Source organism: Paramormyrops kingsleyae, chromosome 14 (genome assembly GCF_048594095.1).
Source record: "Paramormyrops kingsleyae isolate MSU_618 chromosome 14, PKINGS_0.4, whole genome shotgun sequence".
NCBI classification, from domain to species: Eukaryota; Metazoa; Chordata; class Actinopteri; order Osteoglossiformes; family Mormyridae; genus Paramormyrops; species Paramormyrops kingsleyae.
This window is the reverse complement of record NC_132810.1, coordinates 820,739-838,141: the sequence shown is the minus strand read 5'-3', so window position 1 is coordinate 838,141 and position 17,403 is coordinate 820,739. Positions and strand designations below refer to the sequence as shown.

The following is a 17,403-nucleotide window of genomic DNA, read 5'->3' as shown; positions in this document are numbered from 1 at the left end:
CCCGCTGTCGCGAGCTTCCCTCGCTCTGGCTCTGCTCCTCCGCGGCTCTCCCGTATACCACACCACAAATGCCTCTCTGAATACACAGAAAGTGACATTTGGAACTGACAGGAACATAAATGTTTCCCTGAATTAAATACTTACTCGATTCAACGTCATCTTTTCATTTGCTGATTGTGAGTCCTGGCTGCATGCCATTTTAATGCCATGGCTTCTATCCGTGCCTTCAGACACAAAGGCAGCGGCATTACAGGCCCGCCGTCTGACCAGTAGATGGCAGTATACTTTAAACTGGCCAATGTAAAAACGTGCTGCCGATCCAGATGCTGGGAAGATGAGCAATCGGTGGAGGGATTTACTGTATAGGCATTTTACCAGCTGCTTATCAACGCTTATTTCTGTATCAGTGGGATTGCCAGAGTGGGGCTTCCCAGGGGAGCCAATCAGAGCGTGAGACACCCAGGCCTCTAAATCTGGTGCCATGACATTAATGCTGTGAATCATGAGCAAACACCGCTGCATATCTATACTGCATAAATTCACAGGAAATTGCTATTGTCTCCCCCCTGTATTGGGAACGCCTGGCTTTGTCTCCTGTCTCTTTTATTTTGGTTATAAATAAGTGGAACTTCTATGTGTGTGTCACACATTAGGAAACTCCAGCATACACTTTATTTAGGCGTTATTTTGTCGGCTTGACGATGTCCCCCCAACAGGGCCTGAGATAACAATGCCACCCCGCGGGCAGTCCGCGTGTCACATGACCGTGTCACATGACCGTGTCACATGGCCGCAACGAGCAGAAGCGTGTGATAACATCCCCCCTCCACCCCACGTCCTGTAGACCTAGATAGCAGCTAGCTTATTCAGCAGAGATACAGAGCTCCCTGCCTGCCTTGGGCTACCCATGTTTCACCGTCTGTTTGGGAGGAGAAGATGCTGCCCCCCCCCACCACTCTGGGGCTACAGAGAAGGACGCACAGTTTCTTACAGGATATTAATAGCCAGAGAAGAAGTAATCCAATTATTCATAATCTGTGCTGTCAGCAAAGAGGGGAAAAGACTGAGGCAGCGGCTACTTTCAGCAAAGAAACAGGGCAGCGATGAGGTGAGACGCATTTTATCCGTTTTACCGGTGTACGTAGTAACTGTTAATCACGCCGTTGGGCTTGTGTGGGGGGCACCAGTGCACCTCGATGACAGTGGGACCCGTAGCTGTCACCACAGGGGGATCCAAGTCCTCTGGCGGAGCCTCAGATGTCCGAAAGTGGGCTTTGTCTCCCACGCCGCACCCACCTGAACCAAGCAAAAAAAAACCCAGTAACTTCAGGAAGAGTTCACGGAAAGCCAGGAAAGCCACACGACTCCACAGCAAAGAGGGCCCCTGCTCTGCTCGCGTTTTCGGCCCAAACCTGCTCCCCCTACCTTCCTGACAGGCCTGCACTCGGACTTCGTAGTCTGTGAACGGCTGGAGGCCCTCCAGCTCCAGAGCTTGGCCGTGCCCTGCGGCTCGGATCGGTGTCCGCTCGCTGCCCGGGTTCAGCAGCACGCTGTACTCCAGAGGCAAGCTGTCGCTGAAAACCTCTGAGGGAAGGAGCCCAGAAACACAGACAATGAGAGAAAAGCAGGCGGACGACTCGGAGTAATGAGGGTGTCGTGTGGTTATCAATAAAAGGACGAACGGTGACCCCGAGATGCTACGACATACGAATTATCCAAATAAACACTGTCAGTTGGCTTCAGTTAGCAGACTTTTCATTCTCTTCATATCAACAATCATCCATAAAAACAGGTCGTGCAGATTCAAGTGTTTGCATCACCAAGGAAACAGGATAGTGCAGCTGTTCCACAGCGGACGAACCCCTAATTGTGGTCATACCAAGTGGGGGCCCCCTCCGGCGCCCACCGTGTGGTCTTCCTCCCCGCCTGATTAGAGAGCCCTCCGTAAGCCGGACCTGGCCCTGGAAGAGGTCTGGCAGTGAAGCTCCGCTTCCTAACCGTGAATGGCACCGTCGTCATTTAGCAGTGCGCATTTACACACGGCGCGCTGACAAGCTGCCACGGCGCATTTCCAACCGCAGCGCGTGGCGACGGGCCCCCGCGTCGTTAATATTCCCATCACTGGCGTGTTTCATAATTTACAACAACTGCAGGCTGATAGGTTATTTAACATTTATGAAGGCGAGATGTATTCAGAATGGACTGATTATCTTTACAAATGAAAAAGTTAAATTATTCAACTTCCTTCATTGCTTCTCCCCGAGCAGATGTAGTCTTTTGGCGCGACACAAACCCGGCGCGGATCTCGCACCGCTTTGATCACCGCGCTCTGCCAGGGAAGTTCAATCGCACGCGTCCTTAAGTTCTATTATTTACAACTAATCACTGACTTTGGAGTTTTATGCTTTCAACTGGAAGACGACTCTAATCAGGGATAATGGTACGAAGGGGGTAGAAAGGAACACTCCTTCAAGTCTGATCCATCACCGGGGGGGAGTCAGCATACTCCCCGGCAAATCTGGCAACCTGGCCTAAGAGTGTGTTTGCGATTCTGGCTTAATTTTGTAGGGTTTCAAAAAACACTGGCGCTCAGGATCGTGGACGCAGAAGCCTGTGCTGTGATCTCAATACACTCAGACAGTCTGAGGCAGTCAAAGAAAATGATCCTTAAATGATCTTCAGATTGGTGTAAATCTCTGACATTATGTCTGTCAAAGTGCGTCAGCTTAGCCATTTCAAAACCTTTCCTGAAATCTCCCCAGTAACCATCCAGTATGTATTTTCTGACCCAACCACCATGTATGGCTAATTAATACCTTATTGACTTTTTAAACTGATTAATTTAAGTGATGTGGTGGTGAAATTTAGGAAATAAATGGAATGCCTGAGGTGCCCCTGAGGAGAGGTTTGGGAACTGAAGCGGCGTTCATCTAGCCATCCAGCCTTTTTGGAGAGCAGAAGTTCTTGTTAATTCCACTGTTACTCTTAATTTGCATATGTTTTAATATTAAATTGTGTTTATTATTCTGAGCAGATATATACGTACTACCCAAACAAATAGCTTTAAACATTTGACTGCCTAAAACTTTTGCACAGTACTGCAACTCATTTCTGTCAATCTGAATTCACTCATCGGGTTTCCCACCTTTGTGAAAGGCAAAGCACAATGAGTAAGTGACACATAGGCATCGTCCCTGTGATTCAGACAGTCAGGAATCTGTGCATTCACCATGTTTAAAACAAATAACAATAATAATAGTATGCAGATGCAGCTTAGGGGAGCACCAGTTGCATGAGGATGTGAACAGGCAACCTCCAGGCTATGAGAATATTCTGGCTTTCTCGCCACGTATTGGACCAGTCCATGGACCACAGGGAAGACCTGTCTGTTTGTGGGGCTGTTTACTCAGGCCGGATTCCCACATGGTCATTCGGGAACAGTGTGGCTAAGCCTTCATAATAAACAGGAAAAAAAGACTGACAAATCGATACAGACGAGTCTGAAATGTAGAAAAATAAAAGGTACAAGAGGCAAAGAGAGGCAGGGTGACATCATCAGGCGACTGTGAACAGACCAGTGCAGTTTTAGCTAATATTCATTATTTATTGGGTCCAGAGCAAGGAGAGTCCTGAAGGACAGGGAGCCACATAGAGGTAAGGGCAGGAAACGGAATCCTCTCACAAAAGGAGGGGAGTACACAGGGGGGCGGAGCCACAGGGGGCAGAAAGCTGATTGGTCCCCAGAGTGCTCCCTACTCCGTAACCCACTGTATCCAAACATATTATTGGCTAATGATATGGTTGGCCCCTCTGTGTGAATTATGGCCCCTCTTATGCCCCTCCAGCTGAAAAAACACTAGAGTCGCCCCTCCCCAGAAGTTTTCTGGTTGGCTACCTTGTCTCCAGGAGAAGCAGGCCGACGTGGACCTCCCCCTGAGATGGGCAGGGAAAAGTGCAGTGGGTGGGGTGGGGGTAGAGGCAGCTACGAGAGGCTAATGCCTCTTTCGTGTTGAGCCTGGATTTCCAATCACATCCGTTTTAGCCAGCGCTAACGTTAGCGATGCGGCCGCCCACGTCGCGGATGCTAATTGATTCCCCCGGCCGATTCGCGCCCGCCACGCCGTGATGCATGGACGTGGCGGCCATGTCCGGCTCCCATTAAATTACACACAGTGGTGCTCGTAAATAACTCGCTCGGTGCTGCTTTCCGGCCAAACGGGGAATAAATCACCCCCGGCTGATTGCTAAATAGAGAGTCTGCTTAGTGCATTAGGTATAAACATTACCTGGGGGTGTCCAGGCGACAGAGACGGAGCTGGGGCCCCTAATGGTGACATTATATGGTGCCGGGATCCTCTCTGGGGATGAAGCAGGGGTGTGAATGACATATATGTTGCTGAGGCTGTTTCCTCCCTCAGTGCTGGCCTCCAGTTCGTACGAATACCTGCGACGGGGTGAACAAGTGAAATCAAACTTCAGCACATTATTTAACCCAATTAATTGCTTTAAGATACGAAAGAAACTCATAAACTTTGTTCTAAGTTACAGTTGTGTTGTGACATTACATCAAACTGGGTTTCAGCTGAAATTCACAAACGTACAGAATCATCGACTTACAAATAAAAAGCAGTGAACAGCTATGGATGTAGAATGGAAGACGAGCATTCGCCAGCCGCACGCAATTTGGGGGTAACGCGAGTCGTTCACACTGCTGTCAAGCGTTGCACAGGCCTTTCAGCAGACCCCCGCTCCCCTAACCCCCCGCTCCCCTCAAGCTACCTCTCTGTTGAAGCTGGCGGGAGAAGCGGCTGCACTGAAGCAAAAGCATGATTCTGCGACAGGCGAGATGTCAGCTGTCACCACTGGCATGACAAGTGACAAACTGGGGTCCAATAATACTACTACTACTAACAATTTTAAGTCAGTTTAGACAGATTTGCCTTTAATAGCATTCAAATGAATGTCATGAATGCATTGCTGATGAATTAAAGCTGGATATCTAATGTCTGCCACACACTTATTTGACTTTTTAATGGCTGTCGAACTGCCGAGCAAACTTCCACATTAGCAGCGCGAGCGATCTGCACTTAACGGTAATCGGCTTCTATTTTTGACTGTAAATATCCATGAATACCAACGCATTATCTGCCGCAGCCACGCATTTAACCCCAGTCTGTTACGCAACTGAGGCAGGTTCTCCTTTTGTACCATAATATATTAACAAGACAGACATGTCACTCCACGGGATTTACGCACTGTGGGTATTATAAACGCATCAAAGCAGAGTCGGGTGACGACAGCGACGCGGCGTTTCTGATGCGACACACACACCCGCGGAGGCATGCGCGGCACAAAGTGCCCCGGACCCATCTAAGATTTAAGTAAAACACACAAATGTTCAATATCAAAGCAGGCAGTACATCAGGGGCCACCTCCCCAGAGAATAAAGGTTAATATTTCAGTCATCAGAAGGACTTTATACGGAGGTGAGCTAAGTGACAGCTAATCAACATTGTCATAAATAATCAATGAGGACCGGCGTAAGCGAGCGGTTTGCCCCCCCCATGTCGGTATACGGGGGGTGGGTAATGAGACGGAGGGCTGCCTTTGTTATTCCCCGCACAAAGCCAAGTGGCTACGAGGAAGGTGGCAGAGCAAAGCCCGGAAGGAAATTCTGTTTGGCAGGTGAACTGGAATTACAGCAAATTAGACGTCAAATGCCCACCCCCCCCCAGGTTTCTTGAGATGTGGTACAAATAAAATGGGGGAGGAGTGGTTAGTGAAGGACTTGGGAAGCGGATGGTAATGGGTGACAATGCTGCCGGCGTCTGCAGCGCCCCCTGGAGGAGTGGAGCTGCTGGGGTTTTGCTGGCCTGCTTACCGTTGTCACCCCTCGATCTCACATTTATGACCTCACAGCTTTTTATGCTGCCTTACAGCCTTTCATTTGCACCAGGAATCCATTACATACCATTGGCTCATCAGTCCATAAGTGCCCACTGATTATCCAAACTGATCATGGACCAAACAGAGAACTTCACTTGGAACTGTTCATTTGTTAGTTACTACTACCACCACTACTACTATTATTATTTCTATTAATACTACTATTACTACTACAAAGTTAAAACAATGCTATAGAAGATAGATCCTTATTTAGATCCTATTGTTGCATTTAAAGAAACAGTTTCATGGATAGAAAGGTATTAATGTGTGAGCCAGCATGAAAATTAAGGCCAAAATAAACGTAATACTGGGATTATTTGTAACACACATCCAAGTTTACACAATCAATTAATGCAGCGTAATTAGTATTGAGTGGCTGCACTCATGTTTCCCAAGTCCCCGTTTATCCTGCAGGTTCCCCTCCTGTCCGCCTTGCCTTTGTCCAGTCATACCCTACATTCCTCTCATATACACCCTCTGACCGGCCATCAGCTGTGCTGACTGCACTCACAGGGTAAAAACGCCCCTCCTGGCCTTCATCCGTGGGCCGATTTAAGGCCCCTCTCCCTGCTGCCACCTGCCTCTACTCTCTCAGTCGTTAAGGATGAAATCAGCTTCTCAACTCCAAAACATCATCCTCCAAGCCATTCTTTATGAAATGAAGACAAATCATTTTAAACCATACCTTGGATTCCCTGATTCTGGAACAATCTTGTAATTCCAAAACACCACTTTTGATCTTTAACTGATGTCTCTATGCTTCATGTAGCCTGAGTAAAGTCCTTACAGTAAAGTTCCCGATGAATGATCAAAGCACCGTCTCAGAACATTGTTTTCATAGCACAGACATTAAGTACTGATTAACTGCTCTACAAAACCAGGCCTATATTAAAAAGTTATGTATATATTTAAGACATACTATTTTTTCTTTAGTTTGGAAGTTTTGGAAATGTGCACTTCTGTTATACAAGTTGAATCACTTATGTTGTGAATAAGGTAAGAAATAAACTAAATAACTTCACAGAATGGACTAAATTCATCCACATCCTTCCTCTGAGGGTCTACATTATTATCTTCCTCTCTCTTGTTCCCAAAAAGCTTGTCTTTAGTGTGGCTATTCGGCATTTGTTTCAGGATTCCACGCACACTTTCTGCAATAAAGAATTCCCAGACTCTGAGGGCACCTGGAGGGCAAGAGGCGTCGAGGGGTCACTGGCGTGAACAGGAAAACGCACTGTCAGTGATTGATTCTGAACAAGGCCGAGAAAATGTTGAGATAAATCACGAAATGAGCACATGCTGTACACAAAGCCGTCACCGTCTATGGGATCACTCACGGGTAAAATGACTTCTGTCAACAAGGATGATTTTACAAGATGATTGCTCATGATACAATCTGATAGCTGAAATAGACAGAATCAAAAAAAATACTCACACATCCTAATAATCCAAGTCTTTTAGTGACATATTTACTAAGAGAAGAATAAGCTCATATCATAAATATAAATATTTCATGGCGAGCAAGGTTTTCGGTGGCAAATTAACAAAAACTAATTATGTATATCAAATACACCATATTTTTCAAGAGGAAAAAATACTGAAACTGGCTTCTGAAACGTCGAGGGGATTCCTGTTTGTCGCAAAGTATGAGGTATGACACAATTAGCCATTAAAATTCTGCAATACAAATAAGACTCAGCTACCTTTAACATTTTTATGCACATTTGATATTTTGCCAATGTTGCCAGCCTTCACCAAAGAGCACTAGTTTTGGCAAAATGGCTTATGGAATAATTATTAAATCTCAGTAACGTACACAAAGCAGCCATATGTGGTCAACAGATTGCACAGGACACAACCCAGCAGACATATATGGTGGAAATGTCCAATCATGCTTGACGAGGGCCAAAGGGTATGCTGGTAATTTTTTTAAAATCCCGGCACTCAGCTGATTAATTAAAGTCATTGTCCAGACAGGAAATAACATCACCAGGCTTTTGTGGGTAAAAATCAGCTGCTGACTGGAAAGCAGCCCAATACCCAAATTGCTCACACCTGCAAAATTCAGGTGACGTTATTTCCTGGCCAAATGATAATTTTAATTAAACAATCCAGTACTGAGACAATGAGGCAAAAAAAACCTACTCACAGATATGGCAGCCTTTGCAGCTCACTGTCAGACAGCCCTGATATATGGCGACATGGGATTCTAGAAACGTCCTACTTGGTGGGCGGGCCACACATGACATCACTCAAGGACACGCCCTTTTCTGGCCAACACGCATAATGTTCATTGAAATTGAACTGCATAGAGACCATAATTTATAGATTGATTCCCGCTTGGGCCTTAATATCTGCTCTGCAGGTGGATTAAATCAGCCTGTGAGCGTCACTGAGGGTTTCCCCCAGTCAAAATATCTTGTAAAGTACGCGCAGGATTAGCTATCATCAATAATCAAACGGTAATAGCTCGTTAAAGATGGATGACAGGCAGGACCTGCTGCTGGGCTGGAGGCCGGTGTCCGTGTAGCTGCGGCTCCCGCCGTCGCCGGAGAAGATGTGCGCTCCATCCCTCAGCAGCCGGTACCGAAACACCCGACCATTGGGCTCCTGAGGCTCGCTCCAGTGCAGCTCCACCGCAGAGGAATTCAGTACCAAGTGACGGGGTCGGGCCCACACTCCTGAAGGGAAAGGACGTGGTGGCCATGCAGGCGGAGAGAAAGGGAACCGAGGTGGGGGGGGGGGGGGGGGGCCCAGCACATCACAAACAGGGAAGGAGAGACCAGGGTCACACTGTCAGATAGAATAGAGTGGAGCATTTGTAAATTCAGCAACTTTATTAATCTGCTATGATGAAAAAAGAAATAAGTACAATACAATAATTATTTTATAACAATGTGAAATACAATTATCAAATTAAAACCATGATTCAAACAGTAATCAGTACCATCATACATAACTACTGGATATATTTACATATTCCTTTAAAACATATTTTTCTCAAATAAATCAGAAATTCTACATTTTTTTAAAAGAATGCATAAAATATGTAATTGTAAAAATATGCAATGATTTTCTTTTGTTTTTACTTCTAAATTATGAAAAAGCCTTTGAAATTCTTTCAAATACTTAGATTTTTAAGTTGGTAAAATCCACATTATTACTGAAAAATCTTATGAATATAAAAAATAATTTACAAAATTATAAATCATCCAAATGTAGGTTTGAATATGCACAATATGTTACGTTTCCTGTGCACTCATTCAAGATCCATAAGGAAGAAAACAAGCAAAAATAATGTGAAAGTGCTAAAAAAATAACAAAAAGAAAAGCCGCCTTAAAAGTAAAGCACTTTTGCCTGTTAATTGCAGCGGGCTGATGTCACCGAGGGTGACACCCCTGCACGGCTTACCTGACATTCATCTGACCTGAAGCAGGAATAGGACAGCATACCTGCCGGGGCGTCTTGCAGCGTTCGGCCCGTAGATGGCTGACTTGCTCCGCAGCCGGCTGCCGTGCAGGCGAGCAGCGCGAAGCTGTAGCCGGTGTGGGGCCGCAGACCTGTGGGAAGGCCGCAGGCCGCATGCGTTACGTCCTGCAAGCTGCACGGGGGTGCCGGGGCCGCAGCCACCTCGCCTAACGTCACCTCGGCCGCTCTGCTCGAGGGTAAACAGGCCAGCTTTGCACCCTCAGCTCCTGCCCGCTGAACCAAAAGCGGACACAGCAAGAGAAGGAAAGACTAACAAAGAATTATTGTATTATTTTGTGTGTGCGCAGTGTAATTAAGAGATTGCTGCATGTCCTCATTTTCTTCGATGGCATCCTGAAATATTAAAAATACAAATATTGTATAATTTGTGCAAGCATCTACAAACGCACATTTGAAACCAAATGAAACATAAAATATAATAATCTCAAAATAAATGTGCTTATATTTAAAAAAATAAGAATGTTCAAAAACGGGGAAAAAATTACAAAACAAATTTCCTGATGAAAAATTATTTAACACAAATCTAAGTAAGATGTATTTAACCATTATTAATAATGGGTTTTAATTCTCTGTTCATTGTAAAAATAGCTTGTGCACTGACTACAATAAATCTAATAATTAATCATTCTTTCAAATGTATGCATTTAAATATGTACAGACATATATGCTGTAGTATTACTAGAGGATTATGAGCAACAACCAAGAAAAAAAAAGAGAGAGAGAGAGAGAGAGAGAGAGCATTGTCATCCACCTGCCTCTAGCACGGCGTCTTGGGCCAAAAAAAAAAAAAAAGGGAAAAAGTGTCCGAGGACACGGTGAGCTCATGCCAGCGAGGGCGGGGTGCGTGGCTCACTTCTGTATGCTTTACAACCCCCTGCATTTAACCCAAACACAGATCAATGTCCTCAGAATGTGGATCTGTGTTTGGGTTAAGTGTAGCCCTTCTATTAAGGATGCTAAGTGCGGAGACAGAGACAGATTATTGCATAAAAGTGCCACTTCGCAAATAGCCAAGCCCGACTGCCTCTCTTCAGGTGTTTATTGTAGGGTTTTAAATTATGTTAATACCGGCCGAGTTGGCGAAAACTCGAGCGCTCTGATTATATTTATAGAACTGAATATCCCCTGTAAGAAACAGAAGAATCCTTTTGTTCCCCTTTGCAAATATGTAAATTCAATTCAAGCATTATGGACTGAAAATGTTTGACAGGCTGAGTAAATAATTAAAGAAATTAATTTTGAGATCGAATTTTCCAAAGGACAACAGTGACAGAAAACACCTGCATAAGAAACCACATATGCATAAATGACCCGCAGAATGCCGTCAGAATGTAAAGTTACTCTTACGGGGGCGATCCTTTAAAATTTCCTACACTGGGAGCAAATATTTATAAATGGTGACTAAATTATTATTAGCTATTTCCAAGAAAGTCATGTGAATAACAGTACATTTTTAAAATAAAACCCAGCAATAATCCTTAAAACATATAATTCATTTCTGATTTTGTAATTGTATAGCACCATGCGAGATTGCAGATAAACAGCGACGCGGGCATTATGAGGTCCCATTATTCAGCAGGGCCTTGCCCAGACGCCGTTCAAAGCAGTCCCTCCCCCGAGCTCTCCCCTCTCTGAGTGCGTGCACGCAAGGATACTGAAGGGGGCACTCTTAGTCTGTTTAAGAATCAGCCACTAAAGTTAAAAGAAACGAACAGGTAAAATAAGTAATTAAACAAACAAACAAACAAATAAATAAAATGCGAAATGGGGATAAATACAATTAAAAGGGAGAGGAAAAAAGAAGCTTGAATAATTTTAGCGTTCACTACTTTCGGTGCACGGCCTATGACGTTTGTGGCGCTGCGCTAACGACGTGGAGCTGACTGTCATCTGAATCACTCCGTACAGGAATGTGGAAGTGTTGGCCGATAAATGATATAAAAAAGATCTTTTATTGACAAGCTGCCATTTACAGTTTGCATTAGAGAATATGAGAAGATGATGGCCGCAGGCCCCCAGCCCCCCAGTGGTATCGGACGGAGACAACTGCAGAGGCTTCAGTTTACTTACAGCATTGATAACGCTTCTAAATAATTAAGTGCGGACTTCCTGTCTACAATTACTTAATGCCTTTTTTTTTTTGTCTGGAGAGGATTATGAAGCAATTTGTGGGTCCCGCGTTCAGAGGCCGCCCCGGATACGTTCTATGGCATTGGGTTTCCTCGACTCACACATCGCTTAGAATAAGGTAAGGCTCTGCTGGGTCTCCTTCCACAGGCCGCATTTCTGAGCACAGGGAGGTCCTCAGTCCACCTCACAGCCATTAAGCCAAGTTCTGTACAATCAGGGCCCGCAAGCAAATATCGCCACTTTTATTCTATGGCAAAAATGACCCACTAAACAAAGCATAAACAGAAAAACAGAATCAGTGGAATTAAACGTATCGTGGATTCTTTAGCTTCTACGCTTCTCTGTAATTTGGGACCATTATACAGTGAACTAAAAGCCAGAAGAATGAAAGGTCTCGTCACTCTGACATTCTAAGTGTATTTAGATCAATGTTTTCCATTTGTGAATGTATTTGGTTTTTGCAAACACAGACCGCAATCGATTCAAATTTTTAAAGGAACTTTATCATATAATATTTATCAGAATAGAACAGGGGGAAAAGGGATGTAAACTGCTGGTGGAAGCGGAGTCATTTATAGTTGGCTTCTTTACTTCTGCACGGCCCCACCAGCAAAGATTAAAAAATGCTAAAATAAATGCAGAAAAAAAGAGAAAACAAAGCTGTGCCCGGTGACGGCACGAACGGAGCCCCGGAGCCACCGGCGAGCCGTGCTGAAGCTGGCCAGCTCGAAGGCACCCGGCGTTCAGCTAAGGGTGTGTGAAATCGCACTGCCTTCACATGGGAGCGCGCTCTTGGTCAGCGTGTTCTAAATATAAACACCCACGGTGCCATCTCAGTCTAGGTCAAGGTCGGTCATTATGAGCGCAGAAGTGTCTGCACGGCTAAACCGAAAAACAAACGAGTGTTTGGATAAGAGGACGCTGTCCTCTGTCAAGGGGCCTTGGAGGGGCACCGATCCTCAAAAATCTAAACATGGCCTGTGGGGTGAGACGCATCCTGTAGCTTAGGGCCATCCCGGTAAAAGAAACAGGAGGTCTGAGAGTAAGGGAGATCCAAAAAACAACGACAAAATAGGGATGAAAAGTCCCAGTTCCAACTGCAACTAATCTGACACAACTGTTTAGCCTACAAGTAACCTGGCTATCTACCTGCACCATTAATTGCAGTTTTCGGCTAAAGCCATTGCAAATGATGAAATATTGGTGTCCATCTATGAAGCTGCTTTAATCTGCAACCCAGAAATAGACTATGACTCTTAGTCATAATTGAATGATCCATTTGTCACAAGTGAAAAATACGTAAAAAGGCTATTGCACATATAGGCCTATTTGCAAGGCGCTAAGACATTAGTGAAACAAGGACAGGGGGCTGCTTTAAACTGTACAATACTGATATCAAGCTACATTATATCTATACAAACTACATGAATAACTTTTTTTTTAATGGGTGAGCAGCAGGGAACACAAATTAAGACGCGAAAAGAATTAACACCGATCTATTCTTAAAATCTTTTCCTTTCCACAATTATATGTAATAATTGCAATATTTAACAATTCATGCATGCACAGTTGAACTGTTAAATCCACAAATGCCTTTGTATCACCTGGCCTGTATCCGGTGATGACCAAGGGATTCCCGGCTAAAGAAGTGTCCGTGGAGAGACCCGAATTCTGCAAGTCCTGTAACGGATTCGAGCTTCTATAACGAGAGAATGAATTATGTCGCATGAAACATTAAGCATCGTAAAACTACACCAATTATTTAAACTCGTATTTCATAGAAATGTTCATCTGTCTTCTGCTTCTTCTGTTCCTGGCCCCTCAGGGCTACAGCACCAGTCTACGTCTATCACTAATAAAGGATTTCATTTATTTAGCTATTATTCCGTACAATAACAGAGTTTGGTGGATGAGTCTGACAGCCATAGCCCGTTTGTATGATTTTAGCTCATTTCAGCGGCAGGATGAATAAATGCAGTGTTTACGTGATCTGTGACTCACGCCGGCTCAGGTTTTGCCTCCGTAAAGACTCCACACTCATCATTCACACACCTCAGACATCTCTGCAGGATGCTAGTGGACGGATCAAAAAATATGTGCTAGACTACTGGCAAAATTTATTGTGGCAAGACTCCCCCTCTTTAAGGAGACCTACCTTTTCATGGCTCCCTGTTATCACCGAGTTTTACAAGTTTTGTTCTTTTAATCACCAATTTTGGTTTTCATTGCAGCTAAATTGGCATGAACATTTATGCATACCACTAATATCTCTACTATTAACATATATACAAAACTTTTTCAAATTGAATTTGGCTTAATTTATATTTTACTCCCTGAAATATAATCACAGTAGGTAGCTAGCAAAAGCAAACCAAAAGAAACATAATTAAATATGAATGTGCAAATATTTCCTAAACCAGTCTCAGGAGCACCTCCTGTTTAGGCCTCTTGGTTAGCGATACTGGGGGAGAGTCAGAGGCAGGGCCCCAGCGGTCGTTATGGAAACGCGTTCCCACAAAGGAGAGCGAACCGCGAACACGCCTCTAATCCTGCCAGCTCACGCGCGGCAGGCCCACAAACCTCCGGCCGGCAAACAGAGGTGTTTTCCATGGAAAAGCCAGCCCGCGGCTGTGAGAGAGAGAGACGTCCCGGTCGCATTGGGTAGGGGGTGGGGGGGGTTGCGGATTTACTGGCTACAGAACAGCAGGACATGAAAGTCTCACGGAGGCTTAAATCCTCTCCACAAAGGGAACCCCGGCGTAGAAACAAGGCATCCCTGCCAGGCCTGTGGGTACGAGTCTGGCGCTGCGGCAGCGACACGCCGCTCTCTCCGTCGGACGGGGGAATGACTGGCATCGCCCTCGCCAAGTCTTAAACATGCAAAGTTGCCGGACAGCCAATTTCACCATCAGATCCCCCCCCAGCTCTGGGATTTGCCGACTAGCTTACTAGGCCCTCGCCTCTGCCAACTGCCTGCCTTCGGTGCACTCCAGCTCCCCTCCTGGTACCGCTTTCGGAAATATCTTTGGTTGACAGCGGGTGCCTTAGGAATGGGGCCATTTGTTTTCCCAGCTGATTTCAGGCTAATTTACAAAAGGGCAGAGCCTTCCAAATTCGCCGACACGTTCCCTAAGCTGAGGCCAGATCTAACGGCTACATTTCTGCCCAGCAGTCTAAAAATCAACCTATAAATCTAAGAAAGGAATATTAAGTTTATCCTGCCCTGTTTCAAGAAGAAAACAACATGCTTAGGATCTTCTGTCACGCGCCAGACTGGAAGGCTAGGAGGCCTGTGGAATAGACCTGCTTCAACAGGCGCGAATCAAAGGCCCTGCTACATAGAAAATGATCAGAGCCACATGAAGACAATGGTTTTGGGAAACCTGAATGGTTCCTTCAAGGCCAACACCAGGATTCAGGTGCCCAATCCAAGAAGGACATGCACAGGAGAGATCTGAGCATGGCTCCCTATGAGAGACCAGAGATTCCTAACTCTTGCAGGAGGAGAATCACGCACATCAGTCAGTTTACAACACCAAACCTACTTGCAGAGATCCTATTCACAGGGGAACTTTCTGGATTCTTCTTAATCACAATCATCATCACTGACTTTCTCATCCTGAGAGAAGATCTTCCATCTAAAAAGAAGTCCTGCCCAGTATTTCTATTACAATTACAACTACTAGATTAATATCTATTTTTATTTTTTTAAAACAAGGCCATTAAGAGGACACAAATACAGTACATACTGTATATCCACTAACATATTTCAATGGTACTTTTCTGAAATCACAAATTAAAGGAAACCCTGGGAAGTACATGATCCATTTATACTGAAAGTCACGTTTTGAGGTAAGCAGCAATGCGCTCCATCTCCATAGCCATGCGCTCCATCTCCATAGCCATGCGCTCCATCTCCATAGCCATGCGCTCCATCTCCATAGCCATGCTCTCCACACCGATGCTGAGCTGCTTCCTCACTTCTAAAGCTTTGGGGCTCTTCATTGAAGCCAGCCCAAAATATCTCTCTCCAGTACATTTTAAGTCAACCCCTCCTTTTTTGCATCCTGGATATAAACTGCATATTTGCAATGCATATTCATGCAGTTTTTAGTTATTTACTTGTTTGGAACAATGCCAGTGCTTATGTATGAATGAGGATTCTCCTTAATAAAAAAAAGAAACACACGCACACACCCAGACAAGAGGACCCAGGCTGGACAATAACAGGCAATAAGGTGCGGGGGCAATAGGTGAGAGATGGCATGCTTAGGCGCATGCCAGGCAACCCCTACGCGCATCGTGCAACCCCTTCCCCGTGACGGATGGCGCAAGGCTGTCAGTGCAGCTCCTCAGCCGAGTGGACAGGAGTCCCACAAATCAGCGGTGCAGGGTGTGACGGGCAGGGCGGGCGCATGTTGCAGGAACCGGGTATAAATTCAGCTGTTAGATTCCTCCTGGAAATGGCATGCATAAATAAGCATGGCGGCGCGGTGAAGACACTGCATCGCAGCGCTCTTCACTCTCCTCAGCCCAGACCCGCGTAGGTGAAGACACTGCATCGCAGCGCTCTTCACTCTCCTCAGCCCAGACCCGCGTAGGTGAAGACACTGCATCGCAGCGCTCTTCACTCTCCTCAGCCCAGACCCGCGTAGGTGAAGACACTGCATCGCAGCGCTCTTCACTCTCCTCAGCCCAGACCCGCGTAGGTGAAGACACTGCATCGCAGCGCTCTTCACTCTCCTCAGCCCAGACCCGCGTAGGTGAAGACACTGCATCGCAGCGCTCTTCACTCTCCTCAGCCCAGACCCGCGTAGGTGAAGACACTGCATCGCAGCGCTCTTCACTCTCCTCAGCCCAGGCCCGCGTAGGTGAAGACACTGCATCGCAGCGCTCTTCACTCTCCTCAGCCCAGGCCCGCGTAGGTGAAGACACTTCATCGCAGCGCTCTTCACTCTCCTCAGCCCAGACCCGCGTAGGTGAAGACACTGCATCGCAGCGCTCTTCACTCTCCTCAGCCCAGGCCCGCGTAGGTGAAGACACTGCATCGCAGCGCTCTTCACTCTCCTCAGCCCAGACCCGCGTAGGTGAAGACACTGCATCGCAGCGCTCTTCACTCTCCTCAGCCCAGGCCCGCGTAGGTGAAGACACTGCATCGCAGCGCTCTTCACTCTCCTCAGCCCAGGCCCGCGTAGGTGAAGACACTGCATCGCAGCGCTCTTCACTCTCCTCAGCCCAGGCCCGCGTAGGTGAAGACACTGCATCGCAGCGCTCTTCACTCTCCTCAGCCCAGGCCCGAGTAGCTGCTCGCGCTGGTCCGTACACCAGCTGACACGGGGACTTACGCGGATCCTTATGGAGCTCCCGGCTATACAATCACTCCTTGATTTGCGCCTCCCTCGGTTAGTAACCATTTGCAAATTGGACGACAATTAAAAAATTTATTTTTCGACTGATTTGCATATTTCTAATGGAATTTCAAAAAGCACGTTGAAGTGACAGTAATGCTGGGGTAGCTGTACGACAATTTTAGCTGAATAACAACGTAACCAGTGCTCTTCGAAGCACGAAACACAGTCGCAGACAGGCCTAGGCTACCGTAATTTTCACTTAGCAACCATTTCTCTTAACGACCTGGGTGTTGGGATGGAACTGATTGTGTTACCAACAATCTGTTATTTCCACTTAATCCCTTTAGTCTCTTTGTATCTTTTCAAGCCCAAGCAAATATTTACAGCAACATGACTCACAACTGTCTTCAGAACGGAAAGCAACAAGGCTTGCGCAGATTTTCATACCGTCCAGATATTTGCGATAAAATTTGGGGGTACTGCCCC

At 45.8% G+C, this 17,403-nt stretch overlaps 1 protein-coding gene and 1 long non-coding RNA gene across 14 annotated transcripts in view; both read right to left on the bottom strand.

The window, feature by feature from the left end:
• The window catches only part of ush2a (Usher syndrome 2A (autosomal recessive, mild)), a 199,405-nt gene that overhangs the window by 33,252 nt on the left and 148,750 nt on the right, over positions 1-17,403 (bottom strand). For all 13 annotated transcript variants that reach the window (XR_011982524.1, XM_072699000.1, XM_072698989.1 and 10 more), the window contains 5 exons: positions 9,400-9,507; positions 8,444-8,627; positions 4,287-4,444; positions 1,426-1,584; positions 1,134-1,296 (listed from right to left, as the gene is read on the bottom strand). Coding sequence is in view for 12 of the 13 variants with exons in the window: in XM_072699000.1 (XP_072555101.1) it covers positions 1,134-1,296; positions 1,426-1,584; positions 4,287-4,444; positions 8,444-8,627; positions 9,400-9,507 (772 nt within the window). In the remaining variant the exon portion in view is untranslated. The remainder of the gene's footprint in view (positions 1-1,133; positions 1,297-1,425; positions 1,585-4,286; positions 4,445-8,443; positions 8,628-9,399; positions 9,508-17,403) is intronic.
• On the bottom strand, positions 7,134-8,195 carry LOC111855366 (uncharacterized). The gene is made up of 3 exons (XR_002840878.1): positions 8,096-8,195; positions 7,284-7,349; positions 7,134-7,158 (listed from the first exon to the last, which is right to left on the bottom strand). It is a non-coding gene; the product is annotated as an uncharacterized lncRNA (long non-coding RNA).